We start from the raw sequence: 16317 nt of genomic DNA on the forward strand, positions 1-16317 counted from the left end.
ACATTGTAGGCGAGGGCCTCAAAAATTGGTGTACTGACAGTACAAATGTACCCCAGAAAAATTGCCCATGCCCAACCCAGAGGGCAGGTGAAACCCATTAATCGCTTAGCTGACTGTGGTTTAATTTGTAACTAGGCCTGGAGGCAGCCCAGTTAAAATAAAAATTGGTTCAGGTGGAAGTTTCGATGCTTTAATGAGAATTGAAACGTATAAATATTGTTTACAAAAGTTATATGAGCCTTTTGGGCCACAGAAAAATTGCCCGTTCAGGGTGATTATGTGAGTTTTTAGGAAGAGGAGTAGGAGGAGGAGGACGAATATCATACACAGATTGACAAAGGTTAAGGTCCCCATTTTTTACGGTGATACGGTGAAACAATGCTTGCATCTGCGGTTGCAGCGAAAATTAACTTTAGGTACCGCTGCTGTCTGCTGGTGGAGAAGAGAAGTCTGGGGAAATCCAGGCTTTGTTCATCTTTATGAGTTTAAGCCTGTCGGCACTGTCAGTTGACAGGCGGGTACGTTTATCCATGATGATTCCCCCAGCTGCACTAAACACCCTCTCTGACAAGACGCTAGCCGCAGGACAAGCAAGCACCTCCAGGGCATACAGCGCGAGTTCAGGCCACGTGTCCAGCTTCGACACCCAGTAGTTGTAGGGGGCAGAGGCGTCACCGAGGACGGTCGTGCGATCGGCTACGTACTCCCTCACCATCCTTTTACAGTGTTCCCGCCAACTCAGCCTTGACTGGGGAGCGGTGACACAGTCTTGCTGGGGAGCCATAAAGCTGGCAAAGGCCTTGGAGAGTGTTCCCCTGCTGCGCTGAACATGCTGCCTGATCTCCGCACCTCCCCTGCTACTTGGCCCTCGGAACTGCGCCTTCGGCCACTAGCACTGTTGGATGGGAAGTTTACCATCAGTTTGTCCACCAGCGCCCTGTGGTATAGCATCACTCTCGAACCCCTTTCCTCTTCGGGAATGAGAGTGGAAAGGTTCTCCTTATACCGTGGGTCGAGCAGTGTGTACACCCAGTAATCCGTAGTGGCCAGAATGCGTCTAACGCGAGGGTCACGAGATAGGCATCCTAACATGAAGTCAGCCATGTGTGCAAGGGTACCTGTACACAACACATGGCTGTCCTCACTAGGAAGATCACTTTGAGGATCCTCCTCCTCCTCCACAGGCCATACACACTGAATGGATGAGAGGCAAGCAGCATGGGTACCCTCTGCAGTGGGCCCAGCTGTCTCTTCCACCTCCTCTTCCTCAGGCTCCTCCCCCCTCCTCCTCCTCCCCAACGCGCTGAGATATAGACATGAGGGTGCTCTGACTATCCAGCGACATACTGTCTTCCCCCGCTTCCGTTTCCGACCGCAAAGCGTCAGCCTTAATGCTTTGCAGGGAACTTCTCAACAGGCATAGCAGGGGAATGGTGACGCTAATGATTGCAGCATCGCCGCTCACCATCTGGGTAGACTCCTCAAAGTTTCCAAGGAGCTGGCAGATATCTGCCATCCAGGCCCACTCCTCTGTAAAGAATTGAGGAGGCTGACTCCCACTACGCCGCCCATGTTGGAGTTGGTATTCCACTATAGCTCTACGCTGCTCATAGAGCCTGGCCAATATGTGGAGCGTACAGTTCCACCGTGTGGGCACGTTGCAAAGCAGTCAGTGCACTGGCAGATTAAACCGATGTTGCAGGGTCCGCAGGGTGGCAGCGTCCGTGTTGGACTTGCGGAAATGTGCGCTGACCCGGCGCACCTTGCCGAGGAGGTCTGACAAGTGTGGGTAGCCTTTCAGAAACCGCTGAACCACCAAATTAAAGACGTGGGCCAGGCATGGCACGTGCGTGAGGCTGCCGAGCTGCACAGCCGCCACCAGGTTACGGCCGTTGTCACACACGACCATGCCCAGTTGGAGGCTCAGCGGCGAAAGCCTGCGGTCGGTCTGCTCTGTCAGACCATGCTGACGCTTGCCCACCGCTGTGCTGCCACGCCGTGTGCGACACCGACTGCTGGCGACGTGCTGCTGATACGTCTTGATTGCGAGGTAAAGGTTGCGTTGGAGGAGGAGGAAGGTTTAGTGGAGGTGGCATACACCGCCACAGATACCAGCACTGATCTTGGGCCCGCAATTCTGGTGGTGGGTAGGACGTGAGCGGTCCCAGGCTCTGACTCGGTCCCAGCCTCCACTAAATTCACCCAATGTGCCGTCAGGGAGATATAGTGGCCCTGCCCGCCTGTGCTTGTCCACGTGTCCGTTGTTAAGTGGACCTTGCCAGTAACCACGTTGGTGAGGGCGCGTACAATGTTGCGGGAGACGTGGTCGTGCAGGGCTGGGACGGCACACCGTGAAAAATAGTGGCGACTGGGGACTGAGTAGCGCGGGGCCGCGGCCGCCATCATGTTTTGGAAAGCCTCAGTTTCCACAAGCCTGTACGGGAGCATCTCCAGGCTGATCAATTTGGCTATGTGCACGTTTAAAGCTTGAGCGTGCGGGTACGTGGCGGCGTATTTGCACTTTTGCTCCAACGCTTCTGCTAGCAACAGCTGGACGCTGCGCTGAGAGACATAGCTGGATGGGGCCGAGGACAGCGCATGTGAGGGTGTGGGTGCAGGCCGGGAGGCGGTCGTGCCTGTGTCCTGAGAGGGGGGTTGGATCTGAATGGCAGGTTGGGGCACAGGGGGAGAGGCAGCGGTGCAACCCGGAGGCGGTGAAAGGCCTTCGTCCCACCTTGTGGGGTGCTTGGCCATCATATGCCTGCGCATGCTGGTGGTGGTGAGGCGGGTAGTGGTGACTCCTCGGCTGATCTTGGCGCAACAAAGGTTGCACACCACTGTTCGTCGGTCGTCCGTGCTCTCAGTGAAAAACTGCCACACCTTTGAGCACCTTGGCCTCTGCAGGGTGGCTTGGCGCGGGGGGGTGCTTTGCGAAACAGCTGGTGGATTATTCGCTCTGGCCCTGCCTCTACCCCTGGCCACCCCACTGCCTCTTCCAACCTGTCCTGCTGCTGCACTGGCCTCCTCCTCTGAAGACCTGTCCTCAGTTGGCTTATCAAACGAGGTGGGGTCAGTCACCTCATCGTCCAGCAGCTCTTCCTCCGAATCCTCTGTGTGCTCCTCCCTCGGACTTACTGCCCTTACTACTGCCTCACTGATAGACAACTGTGTCTCATCATAATCATCGAGCTCCTCACCCAGCTCTTGAGACAGTTGCCGGAAGTCCCCAGCCTCATCACTAGGACCCCGGGAACTTTCCAAAGGTTGGGCATCGGTCACGACAAACTCCTCAGGTGGGAGAGGAACCATTTTTTCCCAATCAGCGCTGGGGCCCAAAAGCAGTTCCTGGGAGTCTGTCTGCACAGCCTAATGTGTCATTTTCATGGAGTGAGGAGGCTGGGAGGAAGGAGGAGCAGCAGCGAGAGGATTCAGAGTTGCAGCAGTGGACGGCGTAGAAGACAGGTTGCTGGAGACATTGCTGGATGCACTTTCTGCCATCCACGACAGGACCTGCTCACTCTGCTCATTTTGTAATAAAGGTCTACGACGTGGACCCAAAAATTGTGATATGAAGCTGGGGACCCCAGAAACGTTCCTCTCTCCTACTCCCGCAGCAGCCGGCTGTGATTCACCTGGACCAGGAACTCGGCCTATACCCACACCCTCACTTGGAAGTCCGCGTCCTTGCCCGCGTCCACGTCCTCTAACCCTTCCCCTACCCCTCAGCATGGTGGATTACGAATAGAGCAGACACAGAGCAGTGTAAAAAATGTTTAAATTCTTATTGGCGTGCAGTTGGACTGAGACAGCGCTTATGTAACGCAAACAGTAGCCAGGAAAAAAATAATTCAGAAGACTGCAAGCACGCCTAGCTGTGCAATATGCAATACTGATACTACTGAGCTCACACCAGCCATGCAGTGAAATGCAGAGTCACAGCTAACCGTACTGATTTTCCTTTTTTTTTTTTTTGGTAATTTTTGTGCAATGCAATGCAATGCAGGCTAGATTGCGCCGATGTGAGTTTCGCGGTATGGGGGTCTGTCACTGTGCATGCAATTTACAGCAGACACAGAGCGGTGTAAAAAATGTTTAAATTCTTATTGGTGTGCAGTTGGACTGAGACAGCGCTTATGTAACGCAAACAGTAGCCAGGAAAAAATTATTCAGAAGACTGCAAGCACGCCTAGCTGTGCAATATGCAATACTGATACTCCTGAGCTCACACCAGCCACGCAGTGAAATGCAGAGAGTCACAGCTAGCCGTAATGATTTTCCTTTTTTTTTTGGTAATTTTTGTGCAATGCAGGCTATATTGCGCCAATGTGAGTTTCCCTGTTTGGGGGTCTGTCACCGTGCGTGCAATTTACAGCAGACACACAGCGGTGTAAAAAATTTTTGAATTCTTATTGGCCTGCAGTTGGAGTGAAACAGCGCAAACTGCAGCCAGGAAAAAAATTATTTGAAAGACTGCAAGCACGCCTAGCTGTGCAATAATGAGATACTACAACTACCAGCAGCCACGGAGTTAAATGCAGACGGTCACAGATAGCCCTAAACAGGTGCTTTTTTGGGGGTACTTGTTGACAGGATTCTACAGTAGCACTGTCCCTGCCTCACCAATACTGCCCCTATACTCTGTAGAATTGGCTGCAGACTGAGAGCGCAATAGTCTGCAGAGCCTAAGATGAAAGAAAAAATTTGGTGCAAAGCTGCTCCTAGCAGCAACAACTGAAATTCACCCGGTAAGATGTGGCCCTAAGAAGGACCATTGGGGTTCTTCTAGACAGGATTCCACACGATCACTGTCCCTGCCTCACCAATACTTCCCCTATACTCTGTAGAATTGGCTGCAGACTGAGAGCGCAATAGTCTGCAGAGCCCAAGATGAAAGAAAAAATTTGGTGCAAAGCTACTCCTAGCAGCAACAACTGTAATTCACACGGTAAGATGTGGCCCTAAGAAGCACCGTTGGGGTTCTTCTACACTACCCACTGTCCCTGCCTGACCAATACTGCCCCTATACTACGTAGTACAGACTGCAGCCTGAGAACGCTATAGCCTGCACGTCCGATATAACAAAAAAAAATTATTGTGCAAAACTGCTCTCAGCACCCACAACAGTAGTGCACTAGGTAAGCTGTGGCCCTAAGAAGGACTGTTGGGGCTCTTGCAGACGCTAACACTCTCCCTATAGCAGCAGCAGCACTGTTCCTAATCTCTGCCAGCCTGTGTCTGAGGCGAGCAGCGGGCGGGAAAGATTTAAATACTCGGCGGTCACCTGATCTCGCCAGCCATTCACTGCAGGGGGGTGGGATAGGGCTGTAACCTCACTGGAGGAAGTTGTAATGCCTTCCCTGCATGTCTATTGGCCAGAAAATGGCACTAACATTTCAGGGAAGTAAATGTTATTGACTCGGGTACCACGTGGTGCTCGTCACGAGTAATGAGCCTCTCGAACACCCTAATACTCGAACGAGTATCAAGCTCGGACGAGTATGCTCGCTCATCTCTAATGAATACAGTACTATCCTCAACGCTCTCTTTCTCTATCTCTGGAGGTGGCACAGGAACAGTTCACACAGGCCTAGTTAATTGTTGGGCTTACTGGAAAAAAATTTGAAGATGAAGATCTTGGTGAACTTTTTTGCTATCCCTGGCTTTGACTTCCCCAGGTTTGTTTTTGTGCAACTCACTGTTTAAGTGGACTGAATCCCAAATTCTCCTCCTTACTGATGTCAGGCTAGGAAGCTGATAGATACTAGCTTCCCTGCTGGACAAATCGAGTGCTGAAGCTGCTCGCTCTGCTGACCTTCTCCTACACGTCCTCCTCCGATGACCTCCTAAGCAGACTCTCCTCTAACTCCTCCATCACTTCCTGTCTTGCTCCCACACTTTTTCTTCTCCTCCCCTCAGCATAGAGACTCACTGTATTATTTCCCTGCTCTGAGCTCCAACCACACCTCTTGAGCAATCAGTGGGAGCATGACATGCAGCCAATCAGCAGCAAGCTGATGCCAAGCTTTAGACTTAGAGAGAAGGGGGAAACAAGGCTTCTCCCATGTACAGCATTACTATTAAAAGTGAGGAGAGTGGGAGGGGTGGCTCATTCTGCAGAGGGACATCTGTACATGCAGTCTGAGGAGAATCTAATGCTCCTCTAGGTGTATACATATTTTATTCCTTGGTTCCTCTGAAGTAACCATGACTTCATAAAAATTTTCCATGCAAACAACACATAAACAGCTGTACTAAGTTAACTTAAGCAAAGTCGGGAATATCAGCCAGTATATATATATACAGTGTATTAGACACTTGCTCAGAGATCATGTGATCAAGTAAACAGGTGTGTTTTGTTTTGACTTTCTGGCTGGCAACATATATTTTCAGGTGTTGTTTTGCTCTTAAATATTCAGTACTGTTATTAATTTATTTGCCATGACTAAGGGCTCATTCCCGCAGCCGTATATGTAAAACACTGTGTGTATTATGCAGCATTTTACTGCTATGTGAGCCGGCAGTGAGCTGGCTATTGCTGCGTAGGGTGGAGGTTGTGTACTGTGCATGACAGCGTATCTTAGCGTATCTGATGTCATGCACAGTGTGACTATTTTTTATTTTTTAATTCCCTGCTCTGTCTCTTAGCGGTGTTGCGTATTGAACGCCACACATACGCAATGGATTGTATATATACAGCGTTTTATACGCTCCCATACAGAATAGGTCTTTGTGTGTGTAATATGCAGTAAAATAGAACATGCTGAGATCTCTTTTACATGTTTATTATACGCAATAAAAAACGCTAGTGTAAGTGGGTCAATGAAAATCAATGTATTTTTATTGACTCCATTCACTACGTATTACACACGTGTACATTGTGAGTGTAATACACGGTGAAATTAAGTTCATGGGAATAAGCCCTAAGGGTGCTGTAGGGAATTGGAAATGCGTCAGGGATAATAGCAGCATGGCGTGTTGTGGTCGCACATCAAAATATTTTGTTCTTGATTTTATACAATTTTTCAAACATTAGTGGAGCTGGATTTTTCTCTGCATGGATTGTACTTGCTTTCTGCACAACCATGGCAGATTCCACTGATTAGTTACTGTACGTTGTCAAATTTTAGTCACGTATGACTGAGCATAGATTTATATCAAGGAGCACAATCTGCCCTCAAATTAAAAAAAAATATATACTCTTTGTTTCTGGGATCAGATATTTTTTCAAATCACCGAGGCTGCTGTATTACATTGTTACATACCTACCTGTAGATTCATGTAAACTAAAAATAAACTAAAAAAAACTCCTCCTCCTCTACCTCCAGCGCCTCCTGCCAAATTTTAACAATAACCTCTACACCTACACCAATATTGATATCTCACAATACAATTGATGACCTATCCTCATGACAGGTCATCAGTAGTTGATCACTCATGGTTCCCCTTTCGTGAACTTGGACGATCAGCTGAAAGGATGCAGTGCCAGAGCAGCTACACACAGGAAGTGGAGTGAAAGCAGTTGCTCCAACCCCTGCGTCGTGGCCAATTCTTGTAACTGCAGGCTGGGGTCTCATTAAAAAATGACTGTGAGTTGGGTTTGCAATTACAGCTTCTGCTCTCATTCCTTTGTATTGGGGCGCTGACAGTGGGTGCCCCTTTAGCTGATCAGCCAAGTTCCCGAGCGAGGGACCCTGGCCGATCAACTATTGATGACCTATCCTGAGGATCGGTCATGATAATATTTGTGCCTGGAATCCCCTTCTAGCCTCAATTGGAGTAAAGTTAATTTAAGTTTATAGCTGAGTTAGTTTTGACTCTTTGCTATCCTCAAGTGGGAATAAAAGTTGTAAAGTTGTTACAAGTTACATAACAATTATATACATATTATAAAAGTTTAAAAGTTAAGAAACTTTTTCTTGTGTGTAATGAGAATTAAGTCTCTCCCTAGATAATCAGGCCGGCACACAGCAATGAAGGAAGAATATAAAAGGTAATGACACTGATGTATCGTTGCTATGCAGCCCAACAACCACTATGTAAGTAACTCATTCTGTATAGATCTGTTGCTGATGAGTATTTGTTTATATAATGATCTATATCACATTTAATAATCTTCTTCCTCTAAAGCTGTAATAATATTAATTGTATGATAATATTAAATGTATAATATTAATATTATATTTCCAGCAAGTAAAGCTTATTCACTGTATAATGAGAAGTTAAGAATTTTCCAATATACTTATGGTTTTATATCAATTCTTCAATTTCTCACATCTCTGCTTCCTGTCATTCAATAGAAACCTTCATTGTCAACTCTCTGTGGATAGAAATCTCTCCTGCTCATGTGATGGACACACAGGGGGCTCGGCTCCTTACAAGACAGAAATCTGATACCTGTATTGTTTTCTGTCCTTTACCTGTGTGTCCATTACTTCTCTAAGGGAATGTGAGACAATGACAGGAAGAGTAGGTAGAGGGGTGGAGGGTGCTATTTTTCCTCAAGAGTCCTGTCATATGTGTATATCTCATCTAAGCGAAGATGGATGAAAATGTATACACAAGAGCGAGAGCCGATACACTTGGATGCGACTCACATCGCGCAGCACATCGACACTCCGTCTGTGTACTGTGCGATGTGCGGAAGATAGTGCAAGTGTGAGACCTGCACAAACATAGAACATGCTGCAATCTTCATTTCTAGTAACATCAAATAAAAGGTTGCATTTTCTTGTGAGTTCTGTGTATTTCGCAACACACAAAACGCGCATAATTTTCTCGTCCTTGTGAATGCACCCTGAGATATATGGGAACCAGGAAAGCTAATTTGCCTACCAAATAGTAGTTTGCTAATAGTTTTGAGTAAGTGATATTTTCAGACCAGGATCCTATAGATTGAGAGGCAGGTCTGTCGTCCCCTTCTTGTTCTGTGCGGGTTTTCTCTCCAACCCTCAGACAACACAAATATTGCAGCTCGGCTAATATTCTGTGGGTCAAAATGAAAAACTGCCATTGTGGGGGGGGGGGGGGGGGGGGATGGGAGGGGGGTAGATGTGGGGATTACGGCGTTTACTGTTCAAGTAAAAGTAACAACTTTCAATATTCAGTGAGTATGAGTATGCCAGTTTCAAATTTATATAATTTTTATGTAGTTCTATTAAAAACAGCACCTTTGAAAAAGATTGCTGTCGCCATTTTTTGACCCTATAGTTTTTTCATTAATTATTAATCCATCTGCTTAAGGGCTCATTTTTCTGATGGGACCAGTAATTTTTAATGTTACCATTATGGGGTACTAATGACTTTATGACTGCTTTTTCTTCAATTTTTTCTTGTCACTGCATATCTGTTTTCTGACGGCATTCGTAGTATGGGAATCACAACGTGATATTTTATTAAACTGGATTTCTATGGGTGCAGCAATAACATTTTTTTATGTTTTGACGGATTGGCTAAAAATTGATGTTTTTTAAGGTTTTAATTTTTTTTTTGTAATTTTTTTAAAAGCCTTTTACTTATTTGTACTACAGTATTTTTTTTTGTCACCACAAGGAACTTGAGAACTTGCAATTGTTTGATCACCTATACCGTATAATACAATCTTATACTATTGCATTACATTGTATTTTGACTGCCATTTTTTTTATATACAATTAAAAAAACAAAACAATATACTAACTTTCAACTGGAAGTCAGGCAAGACTGTTCTGGGAAAAAGCACAGGAGGTGAGTATATGTTTTTTTTTTACTCTATAGCCTCACATTGCCACCTCATAAACTGGAGGCTAATGGTATGCTTGTAGCAACTGCTACTGCAGCAGTACTTGTGCTCAAGGAGGAACTCCACTCCTCATGTAAAGTAGCCAAACGAATAGGAAGATCAGCAGCAGAGTCGCTTAAGTATAAGACACTTCATCTTTATCAAGCATGATAAAGGCCACAACGTGGTCGAAATGTCGCTGCCTGTAACCCTTATATTTTAAGGATGGAATAAAGATGAAGTGTCTTATACTTAAGCGACTCTGCTGCTGATCTTCCTATTCATTTGTGTGGTCTATTTAGTCTGCCCTGATAATATTTCAATCATGCTTGAATTCATTTATTGTTGTTTTTCTAACCGATTCAGTACAATTACAGTGCTACAAAATTTATATAACTTTCTTTGCTACTTTTAAGGAAAAACACAACTTTTTAAAATAAAAGAAATGCTTTGTGCCACCAAATTCAGAAACCCAAAACTTTTTTATTTCTTAGTCAATTGAGCTGTGAGGGCATCAGGCAGTCCCCCCCCCCCTTCCCACTCCCGCCACCAATTGTTCTGTCAGGATTTGGCATTAGTTTTATTACACATATGGGAAAACGGGGGTGGGGGTGCAGGGTGGAACTTTTAATAACCTTTACTTTTTCTAATATTTAGTAAAACATTTTAAATTAAGTTTAACATTATTTTTTGTCCCCATGGGGTACTTGAACTTGCAATCATTGACATAGCAATGTGGGTGCGGCAGGTGCGGCCTGCTCTGGTTGCCATCACTGAGGAGGTTGACACAGCTCAGCTATGGTCTTGCCCCTGCTGCTGCTAGCCGTTATCACAGCGTTAAAAAAAACACAAGTGGGTAGGAACCCTAAGGGCTTAAACAGATGGGTGTGTTTTTAGTCCCATTATGCGACTATGAAAATCACGGTCGCGTAATGGAACAAAATGAAACCATTGCTTTCAATTGTTTAGTTTCCACTAGCAGGATTCTCACATGTAATAACTGCGCACAAGAAAAGATAGGGCAGGACCTGCTTTTTTATTCAAACTCGGGCACAGTGTAGAGTTTTGAATAGTCAAAAAAAACCCTCTGGCTCATGCACTAATACTCTCCATAGCAGCCAAGCGTACTTGTGCATGTCCCATGTGTTTTTGTTCTGGGGCTTCGATTTTTTTTGACAGTGCATATTGACTAATTAAAATAAAACATTTAGACAAAAAGATTAAAAAGTTTTTTTAAAATGTCTTTAAGAAATGTTTGTTAAATCCTTGAGGACCAGGCCAATTTTCCCCGTGATTCCTTAGTGACCAAGCTGTTTTTCGTTTTTCCATTTTCATTTTTTTTCTCCCCCTATTTAAAAAATCATAACTCCTTTATTTCTCCATCAACATAGCGGTCCGAGGGTCTGCTCTTTGCAAGATGAGTTGTATTTTTCAATAGCATTATTTTTTTATGTACCATATGGTGTACTGAAAAACTTTAAAAAAATTTTACATGGAGAGAAATGAAAAAAAATCTAATTCCGCCATCTTTCAGTGCATCTTGTTTCTACAGCGCACAAACTGCAACAAAAATGATATGATAACTTTATTCTATGGGTCAGTATGATTACTATGATACCAAACTTATGTTTTGTTTTTTTTTGCTGTACTACTTGTATTTTTTTCAAAGATATTTAATTGTTTTAAATTATTTTCTGCTGCAATCTGTGCGCAATAGCTTTTTTATTTTTCTGTTGACATAGTTGTCTGAGGGCTCATTTATTGCGGAACGTTCTGTAGTTTCCGGTGGTACCATTTTGGGATACAACATTTTGATTGCTTTGTATTGCATTTTTTCTTGGAGGCAGGGTGACCAAAAAAGCGCAAAAATGAATTGATTTTGATGAGGCAATTTCAAAATTTGCAGAGAATAAAGTTAGGAGACAAAGGTTTTAAGTATTTACACTCACAATGTTGAGTAAATAAACCAGAAAACCTCACTTGCAACTGTAAGGGCCCAGAAACACGGCCATAGGCACTTTACATGTGCACGCCGATGCTGTAAAAATGCCTGAACGGCAAAGGGCCCAGCGCATATATGCGCATGTAAGCCATCAGAGGGGCAGCGTGTATTGGCCCGACGTGAAAACCTGGCTGATATACACTCGTGTGAATAAGCCCTAAGGCTGGGTTCACATGGGACCCAAATCCTGTGGAAATCTCGAGGAATGACCACGCGGAAATTCAGCCAGACTTCCGCCGGAGAAATGCAGCTTGAAAACACGTGGCCTTTCGCTATGGGTTTTGGAGTGGCTTTGTCGTTGACATTTCACTGCGGCTATCTCATCCAAAGAGAGGAGGGAGGCTGCTGCGGAAACGGGGAATAATTGACATTCCGCGGATTTGAGTTCAGCGCCGTATGTCAGTTTCCGCGCGGCTTGGACGCTAAAGGATTGGCTGCAGTGTGTGGACGAGATTTTTGAAAATCTCGCCCACTTTGCTGGTTTATCACAGGATAAAAAAACGCAGGAGGAATGTCCACACGGACATTCTGCGGCAATTCCACCCTGTGTGAACCAGCCTAAATATCTTTTTCACTTCTTTTAATAATTTTCGAATTTGTGAAGGACAGTGTGTGTGTGTGTGTGTGTGTGGGGGGGGGGGGGGTGACAAAAAAAACTTCTGCACCGTGGGACCAACTGACCTTGCTACGCTATTACTTGCAATCATTTGACTGCTTTGCTGAAGTAAAAAGTAATACTATGATGTGATAGGCATTGTATCAAGCCACATCACATGCACTGTCATTGATAGGCAAACAGCCATGGTAGCGATGGATGCCTTCAAAAGGCAATGGCAACTGGACTCCATCCCACGATCCTTTTTCAGGGGGAGGAGGCATTTGGGACCCCACAAAAGCAGTTGGGGAATCAAAGTGCCTCTGTCAAAATGTGGCTGTTGCCAGCATATGTCAGATGTGAGAAACAGCTGGCACCGACATTGTTAGGAGTGGGATTGGCTCACTATTAACCTCCATATAAAACTCGAATGCATAGGACATAACTGTTCATCCTGTATCATTAAGGGGTTAACCATGCACATCTTTTAATGCCCCCATTCTACCCTATTTTGAATAACAACAACAGAATAAATTCCAGGTTACTAAGTACACATAAACCCAAGTTAGTTCCCTAAATATAACAATGGGTTTATGTATTACTAGCCAGCACATCTCCAGTTTAGTAACACACCTTATGTACTAAAATGATGTACACAACAAAGTGGCCACTGAATATATCACAATTCACAATTTTTGAGGATCTGGGAGGGCTTTGTGAGTCAAAGTGGCTTGGTAATGGTCCCGGGCCCTTGGACTCCATTGGTGGGGAACCCGGACTTCTTATCAGGAGAAGCGGCTATTCCATTATTAGAGAAGTTGAGGACACCCACCCCTAGGATTAGAGACATTATGCGTGTAGATGGAATTAAAACATTAACTGAGCTCCTGGGAGATGGTGGGCCTGTGGCAGGTGCGTGCTTTCAATATCTACAGGTGCACCATTTCATACAAGGTCAAGGCCCACTTACGGTTTTGACCAACCCATCCACACCCTTTGAGGAACTCTGCTTCTGTCCTTGGGTTTCGAGGGGCAAAATCTCAGCAATATATGGTCTTTTAGTAGCCAGGGAGGTACTGGGTGCTGAGGTACGGCTTAGAGGTCGGTGGCAGAGGGTAGCTGGGTTACCTGGGTGACCCTAACCCTGACCCACAAAATATCTTTTTTGGGTAGACATCATGAGTTAAATTATAAGCTTCTAGCAAGGTGGTATTATACCGCTACCAACTTGGCCGGGATGTACTATGAATCATCGGATAGGTGTTGGATATGCCTGGAGGGGGTAGGCATGTTTGTACATATTTGGTGGTCCTGTCTGGACATAGCAGGTGTGTGGGCAGAGATAGGGGCTTTATATAATACTCTAAGGATGAGATCATTGGTACCTACCCCAGAGATGGCCCTTCTTTCAATTCTAACGGGCTCTATCACAGATAGTAAAAGAGACGCTCTCCGTTTTTTCATCTTGGCCATGAGAACTGTGATCTCTCGACTCTGGAAATCACAGGCCCCACTAACGAGCTGAGTTATAGCTCTGGATGGGATTAATCTTATTGAGGAACTTAGGGCCAAGGACAATGCCAACTGGTTGGCATATAATGCAGCATATGAGGTATGGATAACATTTCACGGGTCCTCAAGCAGTGATCGGTGACTCGTGGATGGAGTCGTGCCAACATAAGAGAAACTAGGAGGGGAAAGGTGGAGGAGAGGAAGGAAATATGTGTGTGGGGGGGAGTAATAGAGTCTGGGGTGTTCAGTGAAGTCGGAGGCTTCTGTTTTCTACTCTTTGTTTTGTTTTGAGTTGTTTATGTGCTTTAGGCTTTTCTTTTCCTTTCTTTTTTTCCTTCCCTGATGAAGAAATAATATTGGTCCATAAAGAATTCTTGTGGGTTAATTATTTTCGGTAGGTCTTTGCCCGACACCTTTTTGGTTTCCCTTGAGAACCAGGGTAGTCGGTTAAATTCTAATTGAACATTTTATGAAGCTAGTAATGATATATATTACTTAGAATTCAGTTTTCTGGGGTTAATGATTATTACGGGATTGTACTTGGATGTTTATTTATACTGCTAGCTGTAATTCTTAGGGGGGGTTCACACAGGGCGGATTTGCTGCGGTTTTGCCGCAGCAGATCCGCCCGCGGCTGCTAATCTCGGGATTAGCCAGCCATGTGGATGAGATTTCTCAGAAATCTCGTCCACACGGGACGGCTAATCCGCTGCGGTAAATCCAGCCGCGGTTTCAAAAGATGCAGCATGTCTATTTACCTTTCCTTTTTTGTTTATTTACGTTGCGGCCGCGCTCTCCTCTATGGGAGTGCCGGCCGCAACGGAAAAGCATGCGGCCGAGCCACTTCGAAGCCGCCGCGGCTTACACCGCGGCGGTTATCTCGTGTTTTTTGCTGCGGCCAGACCGCGAGATTTCCGACGGGAATCCGCCCTGTGTGAATCCAGCCTTATATAATTCTGAGCCTTTTGTTTATTTATTTGTAAGCTTGTTAAATGTTTAAACTAAAAAGTCTCTAATAAAATATATATAAACAATTCACAATTCTTTCAGTCCACCTCATCTACTGTTTTCACTGTATTTACATTGAATATCAATCTTATGTTCTAGATTTAAACAGTCTGATAATTCAGTAAGTTTTCAATGAACCAAACAAGAGTGGTGGAATTCATTCTATTGGGTTTCGGAAACCTTCACAGCTTCCATATTGTGTTCTTCATTCTTTTCTTGATCATCTATCTTTCTACAGTTTTGGGAAACCTTCTTATCATCATTCTAGTTTCCACCAATGTCCAGCTCCAGTCCCCCATGTATTACTTCCTTTGCCATCTTTCCTTTTGTGACCTTACAATGTCTACAAGCATTGTTCCCAACATGCTCAGCACTGTTCTGTCCAGAGGGAAAAAGATTACTTTTATTGGCTGCATCACCCAATTATACTTCTACAGCGGTGCAATTGTTGCCGAATGTTTTCTTCTTTCAGTGATGTCCTATGATCGATACTTGGCCATCTGCAACCCTTTACGATACTCTAGTGTCATGGACTTAAAGTGTCAGATCTTTCTTTCACTATGGCCATGGTTGCTGGGTTCTACTCTTAATCTAACAGGAGTCTTACCTATATCAAATTTTAATTTTTGCCATGACAATATCATTGACCATTTCTACTGTGACCTTCCTCCCATAATGAAGCTTTCTTGCTCAGACTCTTCTCTTGTAGAACTGGAAACATTTCTATATTCTGTGCCACTATTTATTCTTCCATGTGTTTTTGTCATTGCAACCTATGGGTATATATTCCACACCATAATTAAAATACCGTCTACAACTGGCAAACAGAAAACCTTTTCTACATGCAGTTCTCATCTTATTGTTGTTGGGACATTTTATGGGACACTAATAGGTAAATACATGATCCCATCTAAAGGACATTCATTGTTTATTAATAAGATTGTTTCCTTACTGCCTACATTATTTACTCCTCTATTTAACCCTATAATATACAGTCTCCGAAACGAAGACATAAAGACAACATTTAAAAAAAGCTTTTGGTTCATCATGAGAACTTTTACTTAGCTCTAATATTGTTATGTCTTTAATAAAAGTCATGCTATTGAAATTAAATACAGGTATAACCATCAAATACAATGGTGCTATATTATAATATTTTCATTTAGAACTTGATAAAGACCCTCGGATGGAGGGTTGAAACGTTGTGTGGGCATAATAAAGATTTGATCTTTTATTTAAACCCCCGGAGTGCTGCTCTCATACATACTCTGCTGTTGAAATTGCGATCCAGGATCCAGGCTCTCTGATGAGCGTGCACCATCAGGTGAGGATTGTCTTCCCTGTATATCTGAAGGTGAAGTGTGTTCTGTGATCAATATTGCTATATTTGACTGTTGCTATCATGGATCAGGGATTGCGAGCACCGCGAGAAGACACCACCGC

General features: G+C 44.6%; 1 protein-coding gene across 1 annotated transcript; it reads left to right on the top strand.

The window, feature by feature from the left end:
• The first annotated feature begins 15006 nt into the window (after nt 1-15006).
• LOC136587375 (olfactory receptor 11L1-like) lies at nt 15007-15939 on the top strand. The gene has a single exon (XM_066585946.1). It carries the CDS (start codon nt 15007-15009, stop codon nt 15937-15939), a length of 933 nt encoding a protein of 310 aa, XP_066442043.1.
• The last annotated feature ends 378 nt before the right edge of the window (nt 15940-16317 follow it).

Source organism: Eleutherodactylus coqui, chromosome 13 (assembly GCF_035609145.1).
Source record: "Eleutherodactylus coqui strain aEleCoq1 chromosome 13, aEleCoq1.hap1, whole genome shotgun sequence".
Classification (NCBI taxonomy): Eukaryota; Metazoa; Chordata; class Amphibia; order Anura; family Eleutherodactylidae; genus Eleutherodactylus; species Eleutherodactylus coqui.

Excerpts from the sequence above, each read along its gene's own strand:
- LOC136587375 (XM_066585946.1), top strand. The coding sequence starts at position 15,007 with ATGAACCAAACAAGAGTGGTGGAATTCATTCTATTGGGTTTCGGAAAC.